Source organism: Budorcas taxicolor, chromosome 4, assembly GCF_023091745.1.
Source record: "Budorcas taxicolor isolate Tak-1 chromosome 4, Takin1.1, whole genome shotgun sequence".
Classification (NCBI taxonomy): domain Eukaryota; kingdom Metazoa; phylum Chordata; class Mammalia; order Artiodactyla; family Bovidae; genus Budorcas; species Budorcas taxicolor.
In genome coordinates this window covers 78,953,978-78,969,024 of record NC_068913.1, presented here as the reverse complement: position 1 = coordinate 78,969,024, position 15,047 = coordinate 78,953,978, and the positions used below count along the sequence as shown (strand labels likewise).

Here is a 15,047-nt window from a genome sequence, read left to right as displayed (position 1 = left end):
AGAGGGCTCCGAGCAGGGCTTTCGCCCTGGACCATGTCAGGGAAAAAGTGCACGAGAGAAGATGGGGCCAGAGGAGGAGGAGCAAGGATTAGGGAGGGAGGCCCGGGCAGGAGAAGAGGGGCAGGGAGCGCGCGAGGGCTCTACACCCACCTGGCGTCCGCCTCACTGTAGTACTCTCTCGCCACGATGTCCTCAAAGAGCTCCCCACCAGTGACCCTGTGAGAAGAGCAGAGAGGGCCCCTCTGTCACCATCACCACCTCCACCCCCACCACCGTCACCTCCACCCCGTGCTCATCATCACCACCACCATCTCCACTGCCCTCACCTCCAAACCCCCAGCCCAGCACCACCGGCACCTCCATCTCCAGAGTTACCCAGGACTGACACTCCCCTCTCTGTGACACTGGTCTCTTAAGCTCAGAAAACAGCTTCAATGAGCTCAGTGACTTTCTCAGAGTGGGCAGCCCAGCAGGAGTCTGTTCTAGGCCTCTACGCTGTTACTCAGGCTTTGTGACTAATTCCCGGCCTGAGAAAAACTGGCTGGCCCTCCTGGAACCCCCCAAGGCCAGCGATGCGGCCCCCGCACAGGCGGAGGGGCCAGAAGACACAGTGCCTGGATGTGGCCTCCCTGGTGGGTGAGGTCACGAGGCGCTCAAAGTCCCGTCTCCAGAAAGAGGGTAGGACCTCCATCCACACACTCTCTCGCCGGTTGTCCCCTGCCCAGGGAGCAGCCTTCAGGTCCTAAGGTCAGGATGGACCCCCTGCCCAGACCAGAAGCCACTGCCTGGAGGGCCTCAGGGAACCCAGCAGGGATTCCAGCCACTCAGGATCCCCTGGCTGAGAATGCGAGTGTGGACAGCAAGGCGAAAAGCAGTGGCCAAGGTTGGATGCACAGGGGAGCAGGCAAGCTCAATCCCTGGGTCTGCCCAAGCCCCTCATCCCACTTGGCCAGCTCCAAGTCCACCAGAAGGTCCATCTAGAGCTTTCCTACCCCTGCAAGGTCTAGAGTCTCCCTCCCGTGTCCTGTGGGGACACCAAGGGACACTCCCTCTGCAAACACACCCTCCTCCACACCCCCTCCAGCTGTGCTGGCCCCACATGCTGGAATCTCCCCACTTGCATCTCAGTTCCCATTCATTCTTGGGAGTTGGGGCTTGGGTTGGCCTTGTTCTATGCCCAGCACTCAGGGCCAGGCTGGTCCACGGTGACCCAGTGCTGAACAGTGGCCCAGGCGTGGGCAGGCTCCCTCTTAGAGAAACACAAAACTGAGGATGCAGTGAGTGCTAGGATGCCCCTGCTGGAGGCTAGATGCTGGCCCTCAAATCCTGTTGGAAGCCAACTACCCCAGTAGTGAGTGAATTTTTAGGGTTCCGCTTTGCCGTTGGAGGAGACTAAAGCTCGGACCCTGATGATGGAAAGATTGAAGGCAAAAGGAGAAGGGGACGGCAGAGGATGAGATGGTTAGGTAGCATCATCTACTCAACAGACATGTATTTGAGCAAACTATGGGAGACAGTGGAGGACAGAGGAGGGCGGCGTGCTGCAGTTCATGGGGTTGCAAAGAGTCGGACACGACTAAGTGACTGAACAACAACCAGGCTCGGAGCAGGTGACTGTCCAAGGGAGTAGAGCCTCATATGCCTGTGTGTGCTGTGTACCCCTGTGTACACGTATGTGTGGAGCAGGAGGATGGGGTACTAGGCCCAGCCCAGGAGAGTAGGGCTCGTCGTTTATTTTTCTGCACCCACAGTTCACAGGTCAGGCTCTGCAGGCCCCGAGTCCAAGCACAGGTCAGAGAGGAAAAGGCCACAGGTACTGACTGGGGCTGCAACAGGGGCACAGGGAGCCCCCCAGCCCAGTAGGTCCTGCCCTGAGCCGGGGACGAGACCTCTGGGTCCTCACATCCACAGGAGGCTCCAGCTGTGCTGACGGGCATCAGGGGCCTTGTGGTCCAGGGTTGCAGGGCGGGGAGCTGGTTGGGGGAGGCACGGGGCTGCCATCTCAAGCTGGCCAGGAAGGGCATGGTCTGGAAACCAGCATTTTCCCTTTCCTCAGATCCCAGCCACTCAGCATGGCCAATTCTGGGCTGCAGCCACAGCCTCCGGGGGAGCCACTTCCTCTGTCCCCAGGCCTGGTCCCCAAGGCCACGCGAGATTCTGAGGCATAGAGAGTGGGGAAATCTGTCAGCCCCCGAATCCGCAGAGCCCCCCAAGTCGCCTAGGTCCAGGGGCCTCCTCAAGGTGATGCCAACTCAAGCCAAACACTTCTCCCCAGTTCTGGGGCCACAGAGTCCCAGAGGGTCCACAGTGCGGCCCAGGAAGGCTGCGTGGGGCTGGGGGTGGGGGCGGCAGGGCCTGGCAGCGTCTCCACGCCTCCACTCCTCCCCTCTTCCTCCACAGCCCCCCACTCTGTGCAGGCCCTCCTGCCCCTACGAAACAACTGCCTGAGGCCTAGCGGTGTCCTGGATGCCCCAGAGAGGCAGCTTCAACAGGCCTGAGGGCCACAGTGGTTTGTGGGGAGGATGTGCAAAGCCCAGGGCCTTCCTCCTCCCACCTGCTCCAAACACACCCACCAGTTTCCTCTCACCAGCCCCTCTCAGAGCCTTTCCCACACCTGCCTGTTGCTTGAGCCAGGAGAGTCAAGGCGCTCCCACACTGGGGCATGCACTTGCGTGGGTGTGCATACATGTACACACACGCGCACCTGCACACACATCATTCTCTCCCCTTTGTCTGCTCCTGAATCCCACACACTATCCTGTCTGCCACCAGGGGCCTGGACATGACCACCCTCCAGCCCGGGGCCTCTGTATTTCCTGGAAAAAAGCTGGTGGAGCTTTTGGGTCTAGGGACCCACGAGGGTGACAGCAAAGGGTCCATGAAACAGAACCTTCAGGGCACAGCCTTGGCCCAGCACAGGCAGTTCTATCACAGGTCAGCCTGGGCACCTGGCTGGTGTCTCGAAGTGGTGTCCTGTGGGACACGGGGGGCTTTGGGGGACAGTTCCAGCATCTCCTGACCAGAGGACCCCAAGTAGGCCAGAGGTTCATTCCTCAGGCCTCCACACCCCATGGCCGAGGCATCTGTCATTTGAGGGAGGACGTCCCTTCAGAGACACATCTTGTCCCCATGGCTAGGGTCCCCGGGCTGGGCTTCCCAGAGGCCACATGGAGCCACCCCAAACTATGACCTCTGGCCACCGCAGGTCCCAAGTCACGCTAACTCAGGACAGCTAAACAGAGCCCCAGCCGGAGCTGGGGGAGTGAGGTGATGAAATCACTGCTTCTAAATCCAGCAGGAAGTGAGAGGAGGCAGGGGCCCCAGACGCTTTCACTCAGCACGGCTCACACACACATGTGTGCACATATACACCCATGTACACACTGAACGAATCACACATCCATCATCTACATCCACCCCCACAAATCACACATGCAAATGTGCACACACATGCATGTATGATATGTAAGAGTGGATATATATGCACACACACCCCACAGATCATATGCATGTACACACACATGCACACACACACCCACAAGCCACATGCATGTGCACACATGCACCCGTGGACATGCATGCCAACAGGTACATTCCCCCACAAATCATTTACACATTCACACTTTAGGCAATCATACACACACTCTTATATGCTGACGCCAACATACACCCATGCACACATGTATATGTTCACACCCATGTCCACACCAACTCACACACACATTCACATACTTACACATGCACCCACACCACAAATCACACGTGTACATGTGTTCATACAATCACACACACATGCACACACTGAAACCCACTCATGCACATGCCCCCACAAATCACACCCACAGATGCCTGCTCATCAACATACATGAATGCACACACACAATCACAAACATACAGGCAGTCTTATGCACCCAAGCATACACTCATGCCAGCCCGTGGGCCCCAGTGCAGCAGTGATGAGAACACCAAGGAAGGTAACGGAAGACTGAGGGCCAGACCATTCCTCCGGGATCCTTCCCTCCCTCCTTCCCGCCTTGGCCTCCAGCACACTCTGTTCTGGGTAGTCGGGAACGGGCCCAGCTGGGCAATCCCATCCCCGGGGGATTCCATACACCAATGCAAAGCCAACAAACCAACGAGGTAAGCTGGTGGGTAAGGTGACCCAGGAGTCAGGGGGCTGTCTGCCAGGGCTACGAGGGGCCCAGCCCAGGCCCAATGCTGGCAGCAGACGAGAGCCCACGTCCCTGGGCTCCGGCACTTACAGATCGAAGACCAGGTAGTGGAAACCTTCCTCGGAGATGCTGTCATGGAGGCGCACTGTGGGAACAGGAGAGGCCATGAGCAGGGGCAACAGCCCGGGGCCCACCCATGCTGCCCAGACACTCACAGGCCCACAGCCAGCAGCACAAACCCTCCAAGGAGGGCCCACCATGCCAAGGGCCTTTGGCTTCCCACAGTTCGGGCTGGGGAGGGCCCGGGTGGGCACTGCAGGCAGAGTCTGAGGGGTAAGCCGTGGGCCCTTCAGGCCAACTGGCCCCAAGCCAGTATCCAAGGGCCTTGAAGGTCTGGTCTTTCCTTTCTTTCCCTTTCCTTTGCAGGAGGGAGACCCAGTCCTCTCTCAGTCCCTGTCCAGGTCCCCTGCTCCCAAATGCACCAGAGAACCGCAGGAGGGGGTGGGATGGGGACGAAGGCCCACACCACCAGGACTAGAAAGGAGCCGCTGAGGGACTTCATGGGAGAGGAGGGCGGAGGGCTCCACTGCCAATCCGTCAGGACAGGCTGAGGTGGCAGGGACCCCCGGGGGAGGACCACCTGCCTGGGGCCCTGTATGGCATCACTGCCAAAGAGTCAGACCCTGATTTCTCACTCCAGATCCTGCAGGGTCAGCAGGATGGCGCCACGGCCATGCACGCCCTCTCTGCTTCAGTTTGTTTTCTCCATCTTCTGAGCCTGAACAAGGCCTGGCCAGAGCTGTGCTGGTTAGGAGTTGACAAGTGAATGAATGAAGGAATGAATGAGTGAACAGAGAGGAAGATTTCAGCACACAGAACACAACTCCAAGGCCTCCTTTTCCCTGAGCTGGAGATATGCCCGGCACTAAATGGCAGGTATTTCTAGGGAATTCTGGACACTTCCTGCCAGGTGATAGATCCTGCCTTCTGTATCAGAAACCTACAGTGCGCCCATCAGTAACCATCCCAATTATCCTGAGAGGTTACAGATGCAGCAGCTGGTGCACAGAGAGGGTAGTGACTGGCTCAAGGCCACACAGTTCACACAATGCTGAGCAGCGGTGTGGACAGAGCTTCCGCTTGGCCCCTCTGCTCCCTGGGCTCCCGGCAGTCTTGCTCTCCGCCACGATGGAAGGGCTGCGGAAGCTGGAAGAGTGAAGAGCAGGCTTCTCCCAGGCCCCACAGGTCCCTTCCTCATGCCCTCGAAGCTGCTCTGGTTTCTAGCTGGCTGTTGGCATCCTTTCTCCTCCAGCTCTGGACTTCCTAAGGGCCCGCCAGCAGGGTCCTCACATCAGGAACCCCAATCTGGCTACAATGGCCCCCAACCTTTGCCCCCGAGCAAAGCCTGGCTCGGGGAGCAGGGCTCACTCCCAGCAGTCAGGGCACCTGGTCACTAAGGGCAAAGTGCATGGGTGGCTCCAGGGGGCACCTCATCTCACTCCCTGCTTCCCTCACCATCTGCCTCACCCGCTGCTCGCTCTGGATCTCTCCGCTCAAGGGGCTGGTATCCAGCTTCATCCGACCCAGGTCCCGGGGCCAACACCTGGCACCCTCTCGCTTCCATCCAGACCTCAACCCCACCGGGTGGGTCTGCACTTTCCTAACATACAACAGACCGCCGGCTCACTGTGCCCTCCTCCAGGACTCTCCTGCAAAATCACTGAGTGAAACTCTCCCCACGCCGACTCCTTTCTGGTGGGGGCCCAGCAGGTCGGCCCCTCTAAGCAGCCTCCCCTGCCCTCAGCCGCGTCCCCTGGAACTCCAAGCAAAGAGAGGCCCACGGTGGAAGGGGAAGGGAGTGGAGGGGTCTGCCTCCACCACCCTGCCAGGCCTGCAGACAGCATCCCCAGGGGGATACTCCTGGGGGGACCCTTTTCTCTTCCCATGCAGGGGAATCCTCCTTCCCCAGGGGAGTCCAGGGGTCCATAAATCTGGGGTCCTGCTGACCTTCCCCTCTTCCCCCGCATGGAGGCCACCCCTGCCCTCAGGCCCTGCCTCCTTGGAGCAGGTGAGAGGGGGTTGGCAGGACCCTCAGCCTGAAAGTCAAGGCCACATGCACACACTCTTCCTTTTTTTTCACTTGAATATTTTTAACATTTAAAAAATAGTTATGTACTACTTTAATGGTTTAGAAGAACACCCACCTAGCACAAAAGACCCGTGATTTCACAGACGGGACTAAGTAAAAAAGGGAATTGTCACAGAATCTATTTAAGTAAAAACAGTAAGTAAATAATACTGCGGGTGACATATAGCGGCTACAACTGGAGTCCAGGTGGTTCCTGAGAGTCCAGCCTGGGAGCAAGGGGTTGGGGGATGCCAACAGCCACAAGGGGGTGTCAGGAGCCCCAGGACAAGCCTCCCACTGTGGGGCTTGCTTCTCCAGGGACCACACAGAGTCCCAGGCCAGGGGGCTCTCGGTGGGGTTGGTCCTTCTGCCCCTCCCAAGCTGCCCCTCGAACCCCTCCATGGACTGCAGTACTGCAACGGGAGGAAGGACCCCAGGACCTATCATATGATCAGCTTTGGGAGGGAAGGGCTGTGGATGGTGACATGGGCCCTGAGCTGTCAGAGACTGGAGACCTTCTACCCTCCATTCCTGCACTGGCCACCTCATCTCGGCAGGAAGTCTTCCCAGGGCCATCGTACTCCCTGGTGCCCACCTGCCCAGCTACTAGATGGACTATCCTGCAAGGGAGGGCAGTTCCAGCCCTGGAAACCAGGAGGTGGGAATTTGCCATCCATGAGCCAGGCCCAGGAGAGAGGGGGTCAGTGTGCAGAGGGGAGGCTGGAAGGAGGCTGAGAGGAGAATGGAAGAAGGCTGCGGAGGCGGAGGGCTGCCCTCCTCGGAGTCAAGGCTGATGGCTCTACTCACTCCTGATGGGGCCCATTTTAAAAGGCTGTAGATGGTTCTGTCTACCATGGGCTCTGTTTAATCTGTCACCCACAGCTCCAGGGGCAGGGAGGGAAGCTTGGGACACGCTCACCTGCTGAGCGGCAACCTCTCAGGGTGGCCACAGCCCACCACTGAGGTGAGAGTGGAGGAAGCCTTGCCCTCGGCTAAGTCTCCACTCCAGGCACCCGCCAGCAGTGGGAAATATGCACTGAATAGAAATTCCAGAGAGCCCAGGTAGAGGCGGCCAACCTCCTGGACAGTCGAGTACAACATGGACAGGTGTATGGATGGTACAACCCACACTGAGGCCTCGGAGCTCATGTCCATCCTGGATACCCTGGCCTGCTTCCTGGGGACCCACATGGTGCAGTGGGACTGCCCAGTCCCCACAGTGTACCCACACAGGGCACTGCCAAGGCAGCTCGCACCTGTCTCCTCTGCTCAGGTGCCTGCTTGTCTGTGAATGGAAACTAAAGCCCCGAGAGTGGTGGGGGGCTCTGCCTGTGGGCTGCTCCCTGGGGGCCTGACTCTGGGTACCCGCTCCTAACCGGACAGCCCAGCCAGCAGCCAGGAGACACTGTGTGCTACCATGTTGGTTATGAGAGGCATTCCCATCCTCTGATGAGCCTCCTTTAAGAGGAGAGCTGGGCTCCTTCCAACAAACAGAAAAAGGCAAGGTGATGGCATCACCCCTTCCAAACCAAACCATCAAAAGGCATGGTGCTTCTTCTAGAAGTTAAACACAGAAGCACCATATGGTCTAGCCATTCCACTGCGAGGTTTACCCCCAGAGGACTGAAAGCAGAGATCCAGAAAGAGACTTGTACACCCATGTTCATGGCATCATTAGTCACAATAGCCAACAGGCAGAAAAAGGCCGAGTGTCCACTGATGGATGAATGGATAAACACAATGTGAAACATACACACAGTGGAATATTATTCAGCTTTAAAAAGGAAGGAAGCTCTGACACCTACTACGGCAAGGATGAGGCTTGAGGACACCAGGCTGAGTAAAATAAGCCGGTCCCCGAAAGACAAACATGGTTCGGTCCATTGATGAGGTTCCTAGGGTGTCAAATTCATAGAGACAGAAGGCAGAATGGTGGGTGGTGGGGCCTGGGGGTGCGGGTGGGGGTCAATGTTAACGGATGCAGTGTTTCCACTGGTGATGATGAAAAACGTTTTGAGTACAGATAAGGGCGATGGTTACATAACATGTGAACGTACTTAACGCCACAGAACTGTACACTTAAAAAGAGTTAAACTGATAAATATTGTTCTGTATATTTTGACACAATTGTGGGGCACGGTCTTCCTTGTTCTCCTTCCCTCTCCATCTCTGTCTCAGTCTTTATTTCTTTTTCTTTCTTTCTCCGTCTCTCTATGTGTCTCTCTGTTTCCCTCTGGCTCTGTCTCTGCTTCTCTGTCTTTTTCTCTCTGTGTGTCTCTCTCACTTTCTGTCACCCTCTCTGTCTGTCTGTCTCTGGAGCCCTGAGCACGGCTGGCTCAGAGCCAGGCCACCTGCCCAGCTGCCCCAGGCCACCAGACTCAAGAGAATCCTACCCTGCTGCTGCTGTCTTAAACGTCATAATAAGTATTGAACAAAAGCATTGATCCCATAAAATGCGTGGCAGCCTCAATCACTCAGCTGAACTGCTCTTGAATCCACAGACACAGAGAAAATCAGTGTCTGTTGGTTGAGTTATGGGGTGATTTGTTGTGAAGCCTGGAGCACTGACACACGTGTGAAACACACCCAGTCCACGAACAAGAAGACAGGCTCAGAGCAGTTCAGTGATTGCTACAGCTTCTCTGGGGGGAAGGCCGGGCCCGAATCCAGGTGTCTGAGCTCCAAACCTCTGAACACCGCCTCGGAAACGAGGGCCCTCACAGCTTATGCCCTGCTTTCCAAGGGAGCCCTCTCAGCTCTTCCCAGGGTCCCTCCAGGCCCTCCCTGCGGCCGAGGCCCTGGTCTGGGAGTGGCCTGGACACGGCTGCTCAGCACAGCCTGGCGCCCCTTGAAACAGTGTCCTGGGCACCATTCCGGTGCACTTGAGTCAAACATGAGTGAGAGGGCCCAGGAATCCACCCTGACAAGTTCCCTGGGTGCCTCTGAGGCCACAGGCCCACCGTCCCCTCTGTGTCTCCTGGCTACCTCCCAGTGTGGGCAAGGTCTGGGTCCTGGGCTCCTCAGAAGTCCCTATAGGGATAAGTGAAGAAGGACAGGCAGCTGTGCTGTGGGGTCAAGGAGCCCGTCACAGCTGAGGCGGGTGGGCAGAGGCTGACAGGCCCCAGGAAATCTGCACCGACTTCCGGGGTCTGGGGTCTCAGCAGCTCCTGTGACTGTGTCTGGGCTGAGTCCATACTCAGTCTGGAGGTTGCAGAAAGAAGGGACCTACCGCAGGCAGGGCAGCACACTCCCTGAGGAGGCCAACACGTGGGCTCCGGGGACTCTGCGGGCCCCCAGGGCAGCTGATCCCCACCCCAGATGGCAGTTCCAAGAGCCCTGGGCTGGGGGAGAGCAGAGGTCCTCCCGAATCAGACCTCGGTCCTCAGACCTCAGAGCTCAGGCTAGGGCTGGGCCAGTCTTTGACTGGTCTTTGGTTTCCAAACTTTTTTCTCTGTAATCAGGTCATCACATTGCTTTTCTGAAGCGCCAGAATGTTAGGCTCCTGTGTGTTATCACCAGAATCTTGGCACAGAGTTACAGAGTGGTGGGCAGGGACCCATCCAGAAGGAACCCGGCCTTGACCTCCCCCAGGGGGCTGCCCCAAAGTCTGTGCAGGAATCCCTCTGGGTCAAAAGGAGGAGATGTTTCCAGGGGCCTGAGGGTGGGAAACTTCAATGGAGAAGGAAAGGGACGCATTCAGGGTCCTCCTGCTGTCTGTAATGGGAGAGCTGGGACCCCCTCCCCACCTCCCACCCCGCCGCAGGCCGCTCACCAATGTTGGAATGCTTCAGGAGACGGCAGATTCGAGCCTCTCTCTCCAGCTTCTGGTGATCTGGGGAGAGAAAGGGACACAGCATCACCTTGTGACCCTGAAGCCAGTGGCGCCCTGGAGCCCCTCGACGGCATGCGGGAAGGGCGACCAACCATGGGACTCACGGCAGGGGACATGGGCAACACTTCCTGCGATGTCTACCCGGCTGACCACCACCTGCCCAGGGGACACGTCAGGTTGGGCCCCCTACCCACGCCCGGACCCCCAGCTGGCAGTGCTGGTGCTGGAAGAGGCTGCCCAGGGCCTGGAGCGAGAGGCCCGTGGGAGGCATGGTTGGTGCTCACTCGGGGCCAAAAGTTTCCCCCACGTGATGCAGGAAGAAAAAATGCCAGCTGTCAGCAACAGAACTGACAGCACCAATTTAATCCTTTCCTTATCTGTCCTAATTCTGTTCTCTGTGGAGCTTTCTGCTGAGGCCTAGTTTGTTCATCAGAGGCAGCCGTGGGCTGGCAGAGCAGCGCTGTCGGCCAACTGGGGGCGTCTGACCAGTGTGCGGGGTCAGCCTGGGGCCAGGCCTTCCTCTGGAGGGACATCTGGGAAGGGATGTGTGACCTGACGAACCCACCCCCAACCCCACGCACAAACCTACAAAACACAGGCCTGGATTTTGACAGGTCCTGGTGTCGATGCCAGGTCAGCAGGAAGAAGAGTCAAGGCCTCAGAGGACCTTCCACAGGATCTAAATGTTTACATAGGTAAGATGAGGCTCCCTAAAATTATGTTTTGGAGAGTGCTTTTGAAATTTATGAAACAAAGTGGTCATGGGTATGCAACACGATCCCCTGATTTTCAAAATGGTAGACTTCCGACAAGTCTTAAAAATTACCAAGCATTACTCAGAAAGCTTGAGAGAAATAAAAATTCCCTAAGTCATCAAAAAAAAAAAAAAGCCTCAGAAGGAAGTTGCCCCAGACAAGACTGCTGCTGCTCCTGAAACTACCCCTCCTCACTCCAGCCCTGGGTGCCTCCTTCCACCCCCAGAAGCACAGAACCTCAATTCCTTGCCCCCAAGGGCTGAGAAACTTATCAGCCAGAAGTTTTATCTTTCAAACAAACAGAGGTGCCAGGAGGATTTTAAAAGCTGATGAGATTATAATGGCAAAACCCAGAAAAACACAAAAACCTATTTCCACTGACCAGAGAAGGCAGAAATAAATCACATAACAGAACACACCCATCCGTGTGCGTATCACCCCAGACTCCCAACATGAGGCCAGGTGGAACAAGCCGCTCACAGAGGAAGGCCCAAACTGCACTGCATTCACTTCGAGGCCAGCAAGCAGGGCACTGGCACAGAGGTGTGGCCAGATGGCGAACAAAGGCAGGGGATCAGGAGGGAGGATGCCCCGGGGTGGGATGTGACTGGAGAGAGGGTGTCCGGGGCCTGGAACACCTGCCCCCACCCCTGCTTGCCCTGGGCCCTTCACAGTGAGGGCTGAGGACAGTATTATACCCAAGAAGCCCACAGGATCACCTGATTCACTAGGGAAGTCCCGACAGCCCCACTAGCGGGACACAGTTAATGGGCTAATCACGATATGTTCTCAGAAGCAGTAAAGCCACTGGCCAGGCCTCCTCAGACCTGCCCGCCCATCCCTGGCTCTGCTGGGAGGCGGGATGGACTGAGGGGATGGGGAAGACCCAGCCACCAAGTCTTCCTGCAGGAAGGGCGCCCCCTGGCCCATTCTACAGTCAGCTCCCCCTGGGCTGCATGATGGTGGTGGGCTGGGAGCCTCAGGACAGCCCTGAACATGGACATACCTGCAGACAGGCGCGTGACCTTTCAGAGAGGGGAAAGTCATGCCTGCAGACAGAACATCTCCAGGAGATCCAGCAGGCTCTCCCTCCTCTCAGGATGGGCACTTAGCCCGCCCTGCACCCCCACTGCCGCCCCGGAAATGCTAACACCTCCCTGAGCTGCTCATCTGGCTCCCACCTGTCTTTCCAGACCCCTTGTGACTGGGAGGGCTCTGGCAAAACCACAGGGCAGTGGGTGGGCCTTCAGGACAGACCCGTACGCCTTGCCCTCACCTCCATACGCTGCTGCGGGGTGGGCACGGCATCAGTAGACAAGACGCAGCCCAAGAGTCACCCACCATTCTGAAGGAGAAGTGGAAAACAGCTACAGAAGCACACAAGCGGCGTGGCTTCCACCTTCCCGCCTGTATGAAGCTCATAAACAGGCAGCGCCAAACATAACAGGGTGGGGGTCAGGGTCCCATCTGCGAGCCTCACTCTAGAGGGGAGGGGAGTGGCTCCTGCAACAGCCAGGAGTAAGGAGGCCTGGAGGTGCAGGCTGGTGGGCTCGGGGGGTTGTTCTGTTCTTGCTTAGTGGTTTTTTTTTTTTACCCTATCTGAAGACTTTTTCAAACTTTAAGCTGCAAGAATAGCACAAAGTGCTAATGGATGGGGCATTTCTGTATAATCTCTGTACTTCCTATGCACGTACTAACTTCCTCTGCAGCATGAGCAAGTAAGCCCCACACTTCATGTCCTTTCACCAGGTTAACAGCTCGGTGTGTGTTTTGTAAGAACAAGGACGTTCTCTTACGTAATTTCAATGCAGTTACCCTACTCACTAAATCCAATGCAGATACAATACTCAGTCCAACCTACAGTCCATATTCCAATTTTGTCCCTGTCCCCATAATGTCATAGCTCATTTCCTCCTGATGTGGATGGCTCATGAATAGCTCACCTACATGCAGACAGGGCTGGAGCAAGGCTGAGGTCAGAGAAAGCCCAGGACGGTAAGGTGATAAGAGCAGAGGTGGTCGTCTTTCCTGGAAAAATTGCCTGATCTAAATAAGTCATAAATAAGTCAGGAGAAAACTCATGTGGAGACCCATCTTTGGGAAGCAGATAATTTAAACAACTGTATTACTGAGTCTTATCACCAATGGCAGAGCCCCATCCAAAAAATCTTGCTCTACTCCTGAGTGTGTTTGGGGGATAAATTACTCGTTTAGGGCCAAGAAGGGGCACCAGGTTGCCCAGCCCAGGTGCAGATGTCTACCCCATGGCCACGCAGGTTATTGACCCTCTTGGCTGTCTCCCTTCCGTGTCAGGCACAGCAGCACTTGACCAGAGAGCAGCTCTGAAACTCTGTATCACGACACATGTTCTAAGTTGGTCAAAGTCCAAGTGCGGCCATCTCATCAAGATCGTAACTGCTCTGCTCTGGGTGGCAGAATTATGAGTAAGTTTTATTCTTTATATTTTTCCCCCAACTTTGACAACAACCTTGTGTTACTTTCTCACAGGGAAAAGTGTTCTTTTGTTTTGTTTTGTTTAATTTGGTCCTGTCTACAGTAATCACAAAGTCAGTGGTTAAATATGATGAGAGTGTGTCATAAAAGCTGCTGAAATACTTGTCCTGAAATTGAAAATCTAAGCTGATATTCTGTGACCTTGGATGGGAATCAGAAACCATAGGAAGGGGCTGGAGGAGGAGGCTGTCCCTCTCGGGTCCAGTAGGCTGACCTCAGGCCAGGCATGTGGCCGTGGGAGGAAGAACCCAGCATCCCAGCTCTGCCCACATCCTCTGATTTGCTCTCAGATCTTCCTGACCCAGGAATCGAACTGGGGTCTCCTGCATTGCTTTACCAGCTGAGCTACCAGGGATGCCCCTCTACAAAGTCTCTGAATTTCAAAATTAACATAATAATAGACAACCATAGACATGGTTGGGGGAGTCAAATTTAACCCAGTCTGCTTCGCACAAGAAGTGCCTCCCACTGTCAGTGAAAACCTGGGAGGACACTCCACCTAACCCGTCCCCTGGTGGACAGGACATCTGACGGGCCAGAGACCCTGAGCAAGCTCTGTGGCTTCTCGGGGCTGCCGCACCTGCTCAGCCTGCTACCCGCCTCCCTCCCGGAACTCTGGCCCCAGAGACCTGTCTGGACTCAGAAGACCACAGCAGTGACCACCGAGCAGGCCCATGGAGCAAACACAGTCAGAAGGTTGTCCACCCCAACCAGGACCCCTCAGCATGCTGGGCACCCCAGCCTGGTGCTCCCTCCTGAGGGAAGTCCAAGAGTCCTCTTGAGCAGCCAGGCCCTGCCATGCCCACTGCAGTGATGTCCTGGCTGGGCGGGCAGTGAGTGACCCCAAAAGGGGCCAACCAGCAACTTCCAGGGCTCTAGAGGTCATGGGGGCATTGAGCCCAGCCAAGAGACTCAAAAGGGCCCTCCCAGAGCTGTGGCCTGGTGCCCCTGAGGGTCTGGGTGTCCAGAGTTGCCCTGAGACCCAGGCACCTGCTGCTTGGGACTCACTGCCATGTCAGCTAGTGTTTAGTTCCTAACATTGGTGTGTGGCTTGACACGTGTCCCACACCTGTGCAGCTTTGCATCCAAGGACAAGCGAGCCTTGAGAATCCACCCCACTGACACCCCTACACATCCTGCCCCCAGACGGTGTGGGGCCCCCTCCCCTGCATTGATCCCTTCATCTCCCCTCACGCACACTGACTCTGGGGTCTCAGGGTAACCTCCGAAACAGGGTGTGGAAGAATGAGGGGCCAGGGAGTGAGGGCACAAGCCAAGCTCCCTCCAGCCTCCAGAAGCCCACCCTGTTGAAAGGAGGCCTCTCTGCCCTCCTCCCACCCACAGACTGAGCATGTGCCAGGAAGCCTGGGGACACCCATCCTAGGTCCCAAGGAGCAGAGCAGCAATACCATGAGCCCCAAGGACAGCAGGTAGGGGTGGGAGGACTCACGGGGGATGCCAGAGGGGGGTTTTGGAGGAGTCTGCCATTCCTGGGGGTACAGCTTCAGTTCTCACAGCCCCTCTGATGTGATGCTCTAAAGGGGAACTCCTGAGTTCAGCCATCTTGTAAAAGCTCAGGCATCTTGTAAAAGCTCAGGCATCTTATGCATCCGCACCCATGGAAACCCACCTAAGTACCTGTGGGC

The 15,047-nt window shown here is 56.5% G+C and overlaps 1 protein-coding gene across 8 annotated transcripts in view; it reads right to left on the bottom strand.

Annotated features, from left to right (window-relative positions):
* The window catches only part of CAMK2B (calcium/calmodulin dependent protein kinase II beta), a 90,686-nt gene that overhangs the window by 31,083 nt on the left and 44,556 nt on the right, over positions 1-15,047 (bottom strand). For all 8 annotated transcript variants that reach the window (XM_052639284.1, XM_052639288.1, XM_052639285.1 and 5 more), the window contains exons 3-5: positions 10,073-10,132; positions 4,263-4,317; positions 151-216 (exon numbers count right to left, since the gene is read on the bottom strand). In XM_052639284.1, coding sequence (XP_052495244.1) covers positions 151-216; positions 4,263-4,317; positions 10,073-10,132 — 181 coding nt within the window. The remainder of the gene's footprint in view (positions 1-150; positions 217-4,262; positions 4,318-10,072; positions 10,133-15,047) is intronic.